The sequence below is a fragment of the Cydia fagiglandana genome, chromosome 4 (genome assembly GCF_963556715.1).
Source record: "Cydia fagiglandana chromosome 4, ilCydFagi1.1, whole genome shotgun sequence".
Classification (NCBI taxonomy): domain Eukaryota; kingdom Metazoa; phylum Arthropoda; class Insecta; order Lepidoptera; family Tortricidae; genus Cydia; species Cydia fagiglandana.
The window spans coordinates 5,711,480-5,727,272 of NC_085935.1; the positions used below are offsets into that span (position 1 = coordinate 5,711,480).

A 15,793-nucleotide genomic window follows, 5' to 3' on the forward strand; every position below is an offset into this window, starting at 1 on the left:
TATTATAAGTCTATGCATAAAATCGATGAATTCCCAGTAAAATCGCCGATTACTTAATAACATAGTAAACAATGGCTTAAATAGCATGAACGAATGAATGGTGTTGCCATGTGCAAAAGAATGAATGAAACGTGACAGCACAACTATCAAAATCAACTTCGTTCGTTCAGTAAAACCTTTCAAATTAAAAATGGCGAGCCGCGGTGGGTCTGCTCGACGTATTCCTGAAAATGAAGCCGCAATTACGTACGTTCAGTGCGATGGACTGGTAAGTAAACAAAAGCAATTAATTAAGAGTGAATTATGGTCAAAATTTCATCATCGAGTGTTACTTTCTCTATGAAAACTAAATCTGTCGACGCGTCAGGAAGTTTGGTTGTTTTGTTGTTTCAAATGATAATTCTAGCACTTAGCTAGTGCCAAACTGTTTTAAAATTGTTATATTCAGTTATATTATCATCCAAAATAATATTTAACATATCTTAAGGAACCCATTTAAGATATAAGTTTATTATAGTTTGGAGGTTATGTTCCCAACCTGAAATAAAAAAACATAATTATAATCCATTCTCTGCAACTTTAAACATTGGTGTGAAACGAACGACCAAGAACCTCATACTTCTATATATCTATATGTATATGAACCTTCCCTCATTACTTAATTCTATTTAGTTATGCACACTGCCAAACTGCTGAATTAGAATTAGTCATAGGTCATTTTAGGACAGCTATTATACTATATCAGGCCTAGAGGTTACCGAATTCAGTGATGATCTCAGCGCGACTTGATCCCGCTATTTATTTTAGATAATGAGCTATGACATACTTGTTAAATGTTTATTGTTTTGAGTCTGTTTGTTTTGTTTTTACTTAAGTCAATAATTTGTGCAATGCATAATGTTATCTTTAGGTAATGTTCAATCTTACTAGTTTTTAAACACTGTAAGACATGTTTAAAGGAACAACCCGTTGCAAACATTTGTTTTTATTTTGGATGAAAATTAAAGGTATTTTTGATTATTCTCAAGAAAGTACTAAAATTTTCATTATGGTTCACAATTATTAAGTTGTGCTATTACATTTGCATTGTATCACTTTCTTTGTATATTGTATTATATTGTATATAAGTATATTGTTTGATATTAACATGAAATTTACAAAAAATATGTATAGTTAAAATACATGTATGTTCCAAGTGTGGCATCTCTCTTCTTCCTCGCTTTATCCCAGCATTTTTGCCACGGCTCATGGGAGCCTGGGATCCGTTTTGCAACTAGTCCCCTGAATTAATTGATGATTAATGATGATGATTGATGTTCAAAGTGTGGCATATAATACATTAAATTGCCTTACCTTCCGTTTAACTTTTCGATTTGAATATTTCAGGCGGTAATGAAAATCCTGAAGCACTGCCATGAAGAATCATGCAGCAACATGGAGGTGGCGCAGGGGGCCCTGCTCGGGCTGGTGGTGGAGAACCGCCTGGAGATCACCAACTGCTTCCCGTTCCCCAAGCACGATGACACCATGGACGAGGAGGAGTACCAGCTCGCCATGATGAGGAGGCTGCGGAGGGTCAATGTGGACCATTTCCATGTTGGATGGTATGTAAATATAGTTCGTCAAGCAAATCTTGTCAGTAGAAAAAGGCGGCAAATTTAATAAATGTAGGCGCACAAAAAATTTTTAGGGTTATGTTCCCATAGAGAATTTCGCGCCTTTTTCTATTGACAAGATTTGACCAAGTATAAGTTTTTTTTTATTTATTTTATTTTAGTTATTTATTATACTAGAAGTTACAACTTTATTATTACATACAATGCTCCACAAAACTACATTTAGTTTGACTGCGGAGTCTCAGTATACTAAAATACTATACTTAATTAAATTTAAAAATTAGAATAGGTTTACATTCGTAGTTGAAATAGGTAGGTATATCATGAATACACTATAGGGTAACACATCCCCTATAGAGTATTCAGGAGATACCTTTTTAGACTGATTTTAAATCTATTTATTTTGGGCTCTTTTACTATATCCGTGGGCAAAGTGTTCAGTAAATAGGGTAAACGTTTCTTTAGTGTCCTATCGCCATAATAATTATACACCCTAGGTACTTCATATTTGCCCGCAGTCAGGCCTATGGAACTCTCCGCGCGAGCTCGGATTTATACCTACGAATCTGCTCCCGTTCACGGTAGAAAAGCAAGCCAGTTGGTTGCCACGCGCGCTCATGTACGCACGTCACCGCGCACCGCACTGACAATTTTTACGCTAGTTACGTAGTAGGTACCTACTTACTATTGAATTTCTTTAATTAAACATGTAATGTTTATTATGTATGACAAATGTATAGTTTTAGATATCTATCTATTTGAAATAGGTAGCTAATTTTTAATTTATTTTGGTAAATGTTTATTTTAATGACAGTAAGTTAACTTTACACCGGAAAGTGCCTACTCATTTTTGATCTGGTTAACTTATAATTAATTACCTGTATTCATGGTGTTTCTATTATTTTTCTTTATTGTGTAACATTAATCTCTATCTGGTTTTAAATTACACGAAGTTTTAAAACTAATTCTTGCTGGGATTATTGCGCGGTTTATAAAATGGCGTAAACACTGCGGTTACTGCAGGGACATATGACTATTTCGCAAACTCTAACGCATAATCGGAATATTAGGTATAATTTAAGATTTAGCTTTCCTTTTATTTCACTCCGCTGTTTAAGTAGGTATTTATTTATCATTTCTAAGCGTCAGCAACCCTAGCGTCGTGCCGGTGCGCGCGGTGCAGGGAGCGGCACGTTGAAGGTCACTGCATTGTATTTTTGTGTAGGTATCAAAACGGTAGGTATTTGGGTTTTGTTTGAGAGATAAGTATCTGTTCGTAAGAACTATTATATAATCTGTGCCGCAGTTAGTGCTCTGGTATTATGACTATGATTGACTAGATCCCTGTGTTCCTGGCTGCCATGACTGTTTACAGCTAACATATATTTGAGTTTTAAGTAGTTGGTAATATTGCTTTTATAGTGATAATTCTAAAAAAAAAATACAAAATCTAAATTCTTTTCGTTGTATTGAATTGAACACCATCTACTAAACTACAAAAACAAACTGGTACTATTATTCCACATTGAATATAATTAATGAAATAAATTAGAACACCACTAAATTCAGATAATATTTTTTGTTAAAAACAGACATGTTAAACAATTTCATTTCAACCCTGTTGTGAAACAAAGTTGTGCTTTCTGGAGATAAAACAGAAAATTAAGGGATTAAATATTGTTTGTTTCGAATATTATATTTGTTAATTCATATTCTAGTAATAAAAAATCTAAAGTTATGGTATTTGGCTCTAAAAATCAAATCAAGCGGATCGAACACCATAAACCAGCAGTTATTATCTCGGGAGAAGAAGTAGAACGTGTATCGGAGGCACGCAATCTGGGATTACTAATGGATGAGTCATTACGTTTCGAGGGGCATATTGCGGAAATTACAAGAACCGCATTTTATAGACTCAAAATACTCTATCGAATTCGGAATTTCCTCAGCGTCGATCTGCGAATCAAACTTTGTAATTCATTAGTACTTTCTAAATTTGACTATGCGGACGTAGTATATGGCCCACGTTTACTAGCTCGCACTGACCGTATAGTACAGAGAGTGCAGAATGCATGTGCTCGTTATTGTTTCGGAATTCCGCCACGAGAGCATGTGACACCTTATTTAAACTCAGCAGGTATTCTCAAAATGACATTTCGTAGAGAGCTGCACCTATCATCTTTGTTGTTTGGAGTCTTTAAAATCTCAGAGCCAGAGTATCTGTTCGAAAAGTTCAAATGGCGCGCAAGTAGGTCGAGCTTGTATGGCATCAGATCGGTTTGTAACGAATTGGTATTACCACGTCACCGTACTGCTGCATTTCGAGGTAGCTTCAAATATACAGCAACGAAATGCTGGAATAATATACCTCCACCTCTCAAAAACTTAAACACAGTAAGTAGTTTTAAATTGCAGATTAAACAACGTCTTATAGCAATACAAAACACGCTACCTCCTGGTACTAGAGCCACGCCGTCATATCTAAAATAATGATATATTTATGCACCATATGTCTTATGTCTTTATTTATTTATTTATTTTTACCTTTATTAAGGTGGTTCGCCTAGGTTACTCAAAACTTAACTCTCGCTAGATGGCACCACTTTTGCAAAATTTCAGATTTTATTTTTTTGTGAAATGGTCTTGGTATTTGTATACTTAAAAGTATGTTTCGCGCACTCTTTAAGTAAATATTGAACTATTAAAATAAACATTGAATACTTCATTGTGCAAAAACCACCTTTTTAATTCGACGGAGTGTTGCTGTCACGCTTTTTCCTACTGTTACTCACACATGCAAACAGTGTTTCCGTGATCGTTGTAGTAGACAATTTCACACAACGTAAGTATGTTGCAATAGCGTAACGGTATGTTCGTGGAAATACGTGCAAGAGGATTGGGGTTCAAGACTGGTGCGAGTAGGTAATTTCTTTTTGTTTCTCCTTTGTGTTATCTTACCTTTAAACGAGCAATTATTATGTATATAATTATTTATTTATATATTTGGATGGTATCAGAAACGGCTCTAACGATTTCGATGAAATTTGCTATAAGGGGTTTGATCTCTTAGCTAGGTCTGATCTATGAGAAAACGCGCATTTTTGAGTTTTTATGTTTTGTAAGCTTTGGTCGGTCTCCCAGATATTCAATCTTCTTCCTCACGTGGGGTCCGCTTGGCAACTAATCCCAGAACTGGCATGCGCACTAGTTTTTACGAAAGCGACTGCCCTGACCTTCCAACCCAGAGAGTAAACTTATTTGGATTAGGCCGGTTTCCTCACATTGTTTTCTTTCACCGAAAAATAGGTATCGGTATATAAATAGGTATCAAATGCTATTTCGTACAAAAGTTCGAAAAATCATTGGTACGAGCCGCGGTTGGAACCCGCGACCTCGGAATTGTTTTCCGCTAGGCCAGCAGCGCTTCCCCAGATATTCAGTGTTATCAGGTATTATCAATAAATTACTTTATCAACGTTTTCAAAAAAAATATTCAATACCTGATTTTCACAGATTAAGATCTTTTTGGGTTCTTCCAACTCAGAATCACTAGCATATTCTTGTTGAATCCTGATGCTAATATAAAAACTATGTCCCAAATATTTGTATACAAGTTTTAGTTTCCGCTACGTCACGCAGGCTGGGAAACATTTTTGATACTAAAACCTGACGTGATGGAACCGACATTTTAGGATATCTTTTTATGCTAGTATGGAGAATACCTACTGACGATTCTTAGCGGAATGACCCCAAGGAAGTCCAGGTTTGTAAGTGTCAACTGATACCTGCAGGTATCAATTATTTTAAAGCGCTAATATGTAGTTATAATTCTACAAGTAAAGCAATCCCTTACTGCTCAACCTCTAATAAAGTAGTAGGTAATTGTAAAATAAAATGAAAACATATTTTTTTTTTATTATGATTTCAAGTACAGTACATTTTTTAGGGTTCCGTACCCAAAGGGTAAAACGGGACCCTATTACTAAGACTTCGCTGTCGGTCCGTCCATCCATCCGTTCGTCCGTCCGTCTGTCCGTCTGTCTGTCACCAGGCTGTATCTCACGAACCGTGATAGATTTCACAGATGATGTATTTCTGTTGCCGCTATAACAACAAATACTAAAAACAGAATAAAATAAAGATTTAAGTGGGGCTCCCATACAGCAAACGTGATTTTTGACCAAAGTTAAGCAACGTCGTGCGTGGTCAGTACTTGGATGGGTGACCGTTTTCTTTTTGCATTTTTTTTCGTTTTTTTTTTGCTTTATGGTACGGAACCCTTTGTGCGCGAGTCCGACTCGCACTTGCCCGGTTTTTTCATATTTGTTATCCGTACCTGAAACCTGAAAGAAATTGTATAATATCATGAATCTAGGAAAAAATCACTAATGTAATAGAAAGAAAGATGATGCAACATTTGCAACAATATGGATTCTAATAAAGTTATAATCAAGTTATAATTTACTTATCTCGTTGTAACTATAGTTCGTTTTTTTTAGCATTAGAAAGAACTTGCAAGAAGGTAAGCGATCTTGACATGTCTTTTAATTCAAAAACGCTTTTTAAATATCAAAAACGATTACTTATGAAAGCAGAAGAATATAAATGATGGTATTAGATTTATAATTGTTACATATTTGCCGTAACTTAAAATTTTTTAAATGTGTTTTTCAATTAAAAGGCACGTCAAGATTGTTTACCTTATTTCTAATGCTAAAAAAAACAAACTATAGTAATAATTGAGTTTTTCATTCATAGACAAAATCCATTATTTTTAACCACAGGAAATTTTATACACTTCTCTTTTATTGCAGTGAGGATGTCCTGATTGTAAAAATCAGAGAGATTAGGTAGAGTATAATTTCTAATTATCTTTGTAAAAATAAAAGAATACGTGTAGCCCATACTTAATCAATCGATTTATGATAATAAGAAAAATTAATCAATCGATTTATGATAATAAGAAAAATTAAATAAAAATAAAAAAACAATACGAAATTTAGGTGTAACAAAAATACAAAAAGTTATGTTCCAGCATACAATGACTGGGGATCGAACCGGGAATCTTCCGTTTGCAAGCAAAAAAGCGACTGTTTGCATAACACGCCATGATAGTTCTTAGCTAAGCTGACGAACTTCGGGTACTTATTCTCGCTTAGGTCAATTAACTACCTGTCAAATATCAGTGTCAACAAAATTGGACTAAACATGACGGCACTCCAAATTCGAGCCGTGGTCAGCCCGGCAACGTCGGAAATGGTATGGCAACGTCGCAAATGTATCTGTACACGACATTTGTGACACACACATACGTAAAATTGATGAAAAGTTAACTATGATTTTTGCATGATTTCTGTATGAAACATTGTTTTCCTGTTAATTTCGCGCAAACGAATATTCGAAAGAAGATAAATGCGGAAATATTTATGTACTAATAGTGTGTAGTTACTTAATGAGCTTTGATTGAATTTTGTATGAAAAGCGAACCACCTTAATTATATTTACACTCATAATCTATCTTATAAGATCATATAATTCCTTCCATATTATTATTCTTTATTTTCTATTCAATTCTACTTACACCATAGGTACTAGCAATTATTCTGTCCAAATTCTAATACTTGTCGTTTACTTACACTCATAGGTACATATTTAACATAACTTTAAGCCATTTAGTTTCCGACTAACAGAAGCAAGGGATAATGTATCAAGGGTCTGCCTGAAAACCAGCGTTGTAGTTAATACGCTGCAATATTATGCTGAGGCAAGCTCCTATTTAACACTCATGAATATTTCTCCCTTAGATGTGCAACTCAATAATTTTATTATTATTAGTGTTTCTCCTTTTTGGACTTCACGGGCCTATAAATCCCGGTCTTTTGATAGGCTTGCGTGGGGATATAGATCCAACACGTAGAGGCCCTTTGGAGAGTTTTAATGTCATGTAGAACGCCTGCTGGAACCCGTTCACAGGCGCAACAATAGACACCCGTGAACCGGTCGCAGCAGGCATTGGGACTATTGTAGAAGAAGTGAACAGTATACCGGTTTATGGATTGATGTTTGGGTGGACAATGAGACTGGGCTATTGTAAAAGAGGTCCGGACACCTGCCATAACAATGTAAACACCGTCATCGAGGCAGGCGGTGACTCGCCGCTTACTAGATGGGCCCCTGAAACTGCCGTCGTAAAGACGACCAGGGGGCCGATTTTTGAAATTCGATCACTCGATTTCGTCACTCGAAAATCGGTGGAAAACGGCGAAATGCTAATTTTTGAAATACAAGCGATTGAAATTTGGAATCTAGTGGTATTGACTACTCGATTTCAATTCTATTAGTAGCATTTAAACGCCTAGTAGTGGAGATATCATTTAACGAAATACACGAAATCGAGTGGTCGAATTTCAAAAATCGGCCCCCAGGAGCAACATCGGTGTGAGCGGCTCAGGGGTGTCGAGAGGTGTGCGCCGCTTTCTACCCAGTGGCTGTTAACAGCCACTGTGCCAACTCGCGTCTTATGCATCTTTCACTTCCACCCCTGGAGCATATAGCTCTAACGACTCCTCTCTGGACGGCCAATTAAGGCAAGCCAGAGCTGAGAGTCCTGCGGGTCCCCTTGGGGTCCACTCCGGCCGACGAAGACACGCCGGAGACGGAGACCCTGACCGACTCTCGGGAACACTCGGGTCCGTGGGGTCGTTACTCCCCAACAGCTCGCCACAAGCTGCCCTTATTATTAGTTATTATTATTAGTTTTTAAGTGTAAATTTAAGATTTATCTGTAAAATGTGTTACATTATTTGTTAACTCTGTCATTTCATGTGATGTTGAATAAAATTGTTCTATGTCTATGTCTATGTCTAAATAATATTGTTTCAACTATTTTCAGGTACCAGAGTGCCGATGTGGGTAACTTCTTGAGCCTGTCCCTCCTGGAGTCTCAATACCACTACCAGACCTCCATCGAGGAGAGTGTGGTGGTCATCTACGACACAAAGAAGTCCGCGCGCGGCTTCCTCACGCTGAAGGCTTATAGGTTAACACCTCAGGTTGGTGTTTTATCTATCACTAGAGTTGAAGTATAGAAACTTGGTACCTACTAAACAAATTTTATTTATTTATTTATTGGAGCTTTCGTTATTCTACAGATAATTATAATAATTTGATACATAATTATATTTTAAATTTAATATTATTTTTCTACTGTAGATCCCTTCTGGGTAAAAGCCTCCTCCAGCTGTTTCCATTTGGCTTTATCTATAATGCTACACTGTCTTTCACACAGACTTAACAAATACTTGGTACCTAATAAACATTGAATGTGATAAAATCCATAAACATGAATACTCGTTAATTCTTAGGCCTGTCTCTGTCTTGAGTTTATAACTGTGCATGTGTATTTAAATGACATGCATACATTCATGAACAATATTTGAATTTCTGGGTTTTTCTACTGACAATTGGTTTGCCAAACAATACTTGCATGTTGAAGTAACTTATCGCTTATAGTTCATTTTAAGGTTTAATCACCTTAGCTTAACCTCCACTTGTTCTGAAAAGGTGAAAAATGTGCACAAAACGCACCCTGCACCCATCTAAGTAACATTCCATTTTCCAGGCCATTCAAATGTACAAAGAACAAGACTACACCCCGGAAGCTCTCCGCAACCTGAAGATTGGCTACGAGAGTCTGTTCATCGAGGTCCCCATCGTCATCCGCAACTCCCCGCTCACCAACATCATGATGTCCGAGCTCTCGGAGATGATCCCGGAGGAGGAGGGCTCCAAGTTCCTGGATCTGGGCACTGCTTCAGTATTGGAAGGTGAGCGTTATGTCTATATCAATCTTTTCTCCAGCATTCTGTTGTGGTCAGGGGTCGCTTGGTCGGTTGTAAATAAAGGCTCAGCTTGAAGATGATATCAGAAATTGCCATTAAAGATAAATGATAAATTGGTGCCTTACCTTTCATTGTGTATTGTTGATCATGATCAAATATAATTAAATTGGTAACATATTGGTAACACTTAATTGACCCAAATTGTTGTCAATTTACTTCCAATTACAGGATTTTTTTATTCATGACCTGGGTCTTAAATTACACTTCTGGATTAAAAAAAAAGTAATATAGGAATAGGAATTTACAAAAGTTTTTCCGAGATTAGATTATTACTCCATCGTAAGGTACCACCAAAATATAGATCTAATAATTCTCAGCCTAAATCCATCATCACAATTCCAGGTCAACTCCGCAGCCTAATGGAGCGTGTGGACGAGCTGAACCAAGAGGCAATCAAGTTCAACCGCTACCAGCAGCTGGTGGTCCGCCAGCAGCAGGACAAGCACCGCTGGCTGCTCAAGCGGGCCCAGGAGAACGCCGCTCGTGCTGCCAAGGTACCATGATCTGACCCACACATTCCAGGTCAACTCTGGAGCCCAGTGGACGAGCTGAACCAAGAAGCCATCAAGTTCAACCGCTACCAGCAGCTGGTGGTCCGCCAGCAGCAGGACAAGCACCGCTGGCTGCTCAAGCGGGCCCAGGAGAATGCTGCTCGTGCTGCCAAGGTACCACGATCTGAGCCACACATTCCCGGATACCTTAAATCAGGGGTTCCCCAACCTTTTACCTTATGTGCCTTACCCAACGTTACGCTAAAACACTACGCCCCCCTAGGGCCCAAAATGGAGAGTACATAAATTAAATAATTGAGCCTTGTAAAGGCCCATTTACATGGTTCGAGTTTCTCGCCTCGAACGCACGATTATCGTAGCACGAGAAAAAATATTGTATCATGTAAACTAAACATACGATATCGTACTAGAAGGAGCGATAATCGCCTCGCCTTTGCTGATTGGATGTCTCCGTGTAAACAAGATTTTAATGCGAGAATCGCATTTCGAGACTTTCGAGTTCATGTTTTTTGTAGTCCCAATTTTATGCGTTTTTTGGGACTTTAAATGTTTTATTAATAGCCAAAACGTACAACAATATTTTTCTTTTCATACAGTGTCTTTGTGATGTTTGACCATAGGTACTCTGATGGGTGAATTAGATCATACTGAACAGCTTTTAGAGTGTGGAGCCAACCCCGAAATCGCGAACGCGAAACAAATCTGCTTTTTCCATAGAAAACATTGACGTACCTACATATTATGAGATTATAACTCTTCGAAATTTATGACAACCTACCTACCTACCATGGAGTAGGTAAGTAAAAGTTCTTTTGTATGAGCTACATAGGTATGTATTCACCCCCCAGAGTATAGTCAGATATCAGATCACAGAAACACCGTGTAGGTGTACTTATATGTTGTCGTTTCCCGGCAACTTATTTTTTCTTAAAAGCAACGTCATGTTATTTCAGCCAAGAGCCAATATTAAAATACTCGTAAATGCAACTTAAAATATATTAATTAAAAATAATGAGAGAAACAAGAAATATTTACTAAGAATATTGACAATATAGTGAAAAGATTAGTAACTAATCACGTAAGTTGACAGGTAAAACTCGTATAAAAATCGGTTCGCACCGATTCGTGCGATACTCGCACGTACGTGAAAAAATGTCATACGAGAACCAGTTTAGACGAGTCGAGAAATCGTACGCAAATATCTCCCTAGAACGCAGCTCCCCGTGTAAACTATTTCGCCTGGCGATAATCTCCATTCGAGTATCGCATGACATAATTGTAGGCGAGTTCTTATTTCTCGCATGAGTGTAAACATTTTTATACGATAATCGCCTGACGATTATTGCATACGATAATGTCATACGATTTCTCGCCCCAAAGCGTGCGAGAAACTCGCACCATGTAAATGGGCCTTAAAGTTTTGAGTAAGGGGGTAAATCTGGAATCGCTCGTTGCGCCCCCCTTGGAGTCACTACGCTCCCGGAGGGGGGCGTGCCTCGCTGGTTGGGAAACCCTGACTTAAATAATAGGTCACGGCCAGCATAGGTTTCTCCTGTTTCTAGTTTTGACAAAGGACTAGCGTCGGGGTCATGAAATTCCAAAACAAAATGAAGAATTTGATACTCTTCGTAAGATTGACAGAGAAATGAGAAACCCCTATACTGGAAGGCCCCACGCGACGGGCCGTGTTGCCCGTGCCGCTCGGTTCCGATCCAAATGAATACATTTGAATGAACCTGTTCTGGTACGACACGTCCAGTCCGCGACCTTAGACCACGGGTTCCCAAACTGCGCCAGACAGTAGAGAGGGTCGCCGTGAGGCAATCTTCCTCACCATGTTACCTATTTCGAATAGCCTAGCTAGTTTAGGGCGCCGCCGCCGAAATTTTAAACTTGCAAGTGCGCCGCGGACTGAAATAAATTGGGAACCCCTAGATGCTTCGACTGCTCATCTCCATTCTCGCGGTAAAAATTTTTACTCAATATCCATTTGTTTTCAAGGACGAGCCACCCCTACCCGAAGAAGACGTTAACAAGCTATTCAAGCCGCACCCCGTGCCGCTCCGCCTCAACCCCATGATCGTGGCCGGCCAGATCAACACCTACAGCCAGCACATCAGCCAGTTCTGCTCGCAGAGTCTGGCCAAGCTCTACGTCACACAAGCACTTCATAACGCGAAGGACACTAAGCAGAACAACTGATTTTGTATTTGGAATTAAAATGTTGAGGTCTCAAAGAGTATTTTTCTCACTAAACACCCTTGTGTGGCAAACACAACTTTCAGTCAGAACCAGGAAAACTATACTCATCCCTTTTGGGTGCTAGTTCTAGGATAAGACAAAGACAGTATTGTCTCTCGGCGCGATTCGGGAAATGTATTAGAGATTAACTAGATACGATATAGTAAAGATATGTGACGTCCCACGAAAAAAGATACCTTATGGTTGGCGCTTACGCTATTATTAACGCCGCGCCAAAATTATTGCGGCGCTATGCGACGTAAACGCCGGTCGCCTTAAGGTACCTTTTTCCGTGGAACGTCACATATCTTCACTATTTCATATTTAGTGACTTTCTAATTCATTTCCCGAATCGCGGTGCCAGCCGCCATAAGGTACTATTTGCAGTGGAACGTCACATATCTTTACTATTTCATATCTAGTGATTCTCTAATTCATTTCCCGAATCGAGCCGTCTGTCTAGTCCTGGACCAAACTAAATAGTACTGTAACTAGCGTCAGACCGAGAAAAGTCTGCAGTGATTTTGATAGCCCGCGCAGTGCAAGTGTCATTTTAAACGTCAAACTTCAAAAAATTTGAATTATGACGTATAAATAACAATTGCACTGCGTGGGCTATCAAAATCGCTGCAGACTTCTTGGTCTAACTCTAAATATACTACCTTTATTTCGTCAGGTGACAAGCAAGTCATTAATTACTAAAAAAAAAACTGATTTGCAAGACCGAAGTGATCCCATAAGTGTTCCGTGAACAAAGTTTTGTACGGAACACTAAAAATTATCAAAAATCGACCTTCTTTTATAGTCCGTTTTTTTTAGCATTAGAAAGAACTTCGCAGAAGTAAGCTTGTGGTTCCAAATCCGGCACTTTTAGCGGTAATAATTTGAAGTAAATTATATGTATTGACCATGCTACATTAGATAATTCAATAATTATTAACAATTAAAGAGCCTGATAAAAACTGCACGCTTGCTTCTGTGGACTTCTTTCTAATGCTAAAAAAAACGAACTATAGTACTAATATGGTTCACTATGGTTAAACTTGTGGTGGTACTTAGCGACTTTTGCTTGCCACCCGACGATTTATCTGTAGTCTTCAGACGATCGCTTTTTAGCAACACTGAAAGTTTTTCATACTATAATTCTTCACACTATGTTTTGCAATTATTTGTTTTGGTATTATGCAAACTTAAGCATTTAGGTTCAATTTGGATTGCCACACTTCCTCAACCCCATGATCGTGGCCGGTCAGATCAACACCCACAGCAGGTCGGCCCTCAAAGTAACGTCAATCTATTGGTCACTTTCTAGCTAGACTTTCTACAAGTGACCATAAGAGTGGCTAGAAAGCCACTTCAAGTATATAAGTAAGATAGTCGCACCAAACAAAGTCTGCAGCGGATTTGATAGCCCACGCAGTGTAAGAGTTATGTATACGTCATAATTTCATAGAAGTTTGACGTTTAAAATGACACTTGCACTGCGTGGGCTATCAAAATCCCTGTAGACTTTTTACGGTCTGACTGTAACTACAGCAATCCGTGTCTACTAATACCCACTGCATTGATTCACCGTCTCTCAGCAGCAGTTGTTCGTACATTAATCACTTTAATCAACCTATCTAACCCCTATTAACCGCCGGCTAATAATTTCAAAATTACATAACGACTGTTCGGAAGCCACAAAGTAACGTAATTGTTTGTTTTCCACCAGCGAAGTGCTTAATTCGACGATTTCCTACTAATCCTCTAATAGAGGCTATTAAAGAACACAAAGAGGCCGTCCCTTGATTACTAAAATTGCTTTATCCTGGTACCTGCTTTTGTAGATGTGATCCTTGCACGATTAAGCAGATTTTTTAAAGCATGCAAGGACATCGAGAGAACCTTCATTCAATTCTTGGAGTGTAGGAGTCTGAAAAAAGTTAGAAAGTTTAACGTTACCGTTCAACTGTTTTATTTATGTAAGTAATACCTATAGTCACTTGTGGATTGAAATAATAGGTATATAAATATTATTCGTTTTATGAATAAGTATTAGATATATATATAGGTTATAGATGGTCAAGCAAATCTTGTCAGTAGAAAAAGGCGCGAAATTTAAATTTTCTATGAGCTGATATCCCTTAGCGCCTACATTTTTCAAATTTGCCGCCTTTTTTTACTGACAAGATCTGCTTGACCAACTATAATACCGAGATGGTTCCATTAAAATTTATCAAGATCTAACGAAGAAATCAAGTTAGAAATGATGGACGGACTTCTCAATTCATTAGTAAGTACCTACCTAACGCTAAACCCTCCTACTTTTTAGCCTTACAAGAGATTACTTATCTTTAAGATAATAATAAATATAATAATTATTGTTTTTTATGTACTTTTGTATTTTACTTTTATATTCATGTTATAAACAACCTAACTTAAGAAGAAAAATAAATAAATGAGAATAATTATCTAATAGCACAAACATTTTGGACATACTAACAAATCACCCATTACAAATAATCGTTACAACTACCTACCCGTTATATGGTAGGTAGGTATATAATGTTGTTTTCCGCTGTGATTCCTAAACATACTTTATTAAGAGATCGCGTGCTCTAAACTTAGAGAAGGTTTTAATAAAGCAATCAGGGAAAGGAAATGAGACGTCGGCGACACCGCACTTGTCCCAAATGTCCCAATTCTATTGTCATTAGATCGACGACCGCAAAATGGGATGGAACCGCAGCTGCTTGTATTTTTTTGTAAATAAATAAATCGTCGGACATTTTGGCTTTAATAACATGGCGTTTTATGGCAATTACCTATCTTCTACTACATTTTTCGTAACTTTTACAACAAGAGAACCGCACTCCGAAAATCGAAAAAAAAAAACTGTAGGTATCTATATATATACCTATTTCTCTCTATTCTAAAAACTTTCAGTTTGCCCGTCGTAAAGTATGTTTAATAAATTTCAAGTTCTTTCAACGGTTTATGTAGCTATAGGTACGTTGTCTGACAGACGCACATATGTTACAACTAAATTAGGCCGTAACATAACGATATCAAAGCCATAACAAATTGATTAATCAGAATCAGCCTCACCTATGTGTGTTTTAGGTTACTTACTTATATTTTAAGGCAAAATCAAAAGTGCCGGAAAACTAAAAGTATCATCAAGTTGAGTAAAAACAAAATGCGTCTAGTTTCTTATTGATTCAAATCGGAATATGATGCAAGTATCCATTTATTAATTAATAAGCGAGGAACTAAATAAAATAAAAAAACTTTTTCTACGGAAAGAAACGCATTCCTACTGCCAATTATCTCCTAACAGGAACTCTGCTAGATTATGCAATTAACTATTTAATTACGAATAAAAATGTCAGTAATAGTAATCAGTCAACACGCCAATTATATTTCATTAACTGTTGATTACCGCTTTATTTAATTGCAAAAAGTCTATTTTTCTTCAGTTTTTTTCGCGTTTGTTATTGCGTTAGTTAGCAAATATAACGGTTGGATCAATTTAGCAATG

General features: G+C 37.6%; 1 protein-coding gene across 1 annotated transcript; it reads left to right on the top strand.

The window, feature by feature from the left end:
• The first annotated feature begins 122 nt into the window (after positions 1-122).
• Positions 123-12,266, top strand: LOC134663542 (eukaryotic translation initiation factor 3 subunit H). The gene is made up of 6 exons (XM_063519938.1): positions 123-268; positions 1,387-1,604; positions 8,509-8,668; positions 9,238-9,442; positions 9,860-10,011; positions 12,031-12,266. The coding sequence occupies exons 1-6, from the start codon at positions 125-127 to the stop codon at positions 12,229-12,231; spliced, it is 1,080 nt and encodes a 359-aa protein (XP_063376008.1). The 5' UTR covers positions 123-124; the 3' UTR covers positions 12,232-12,266.
• The last annotated feature ends 3,527 nt before the right edge of the window (positions 12,267-15,793 follow it).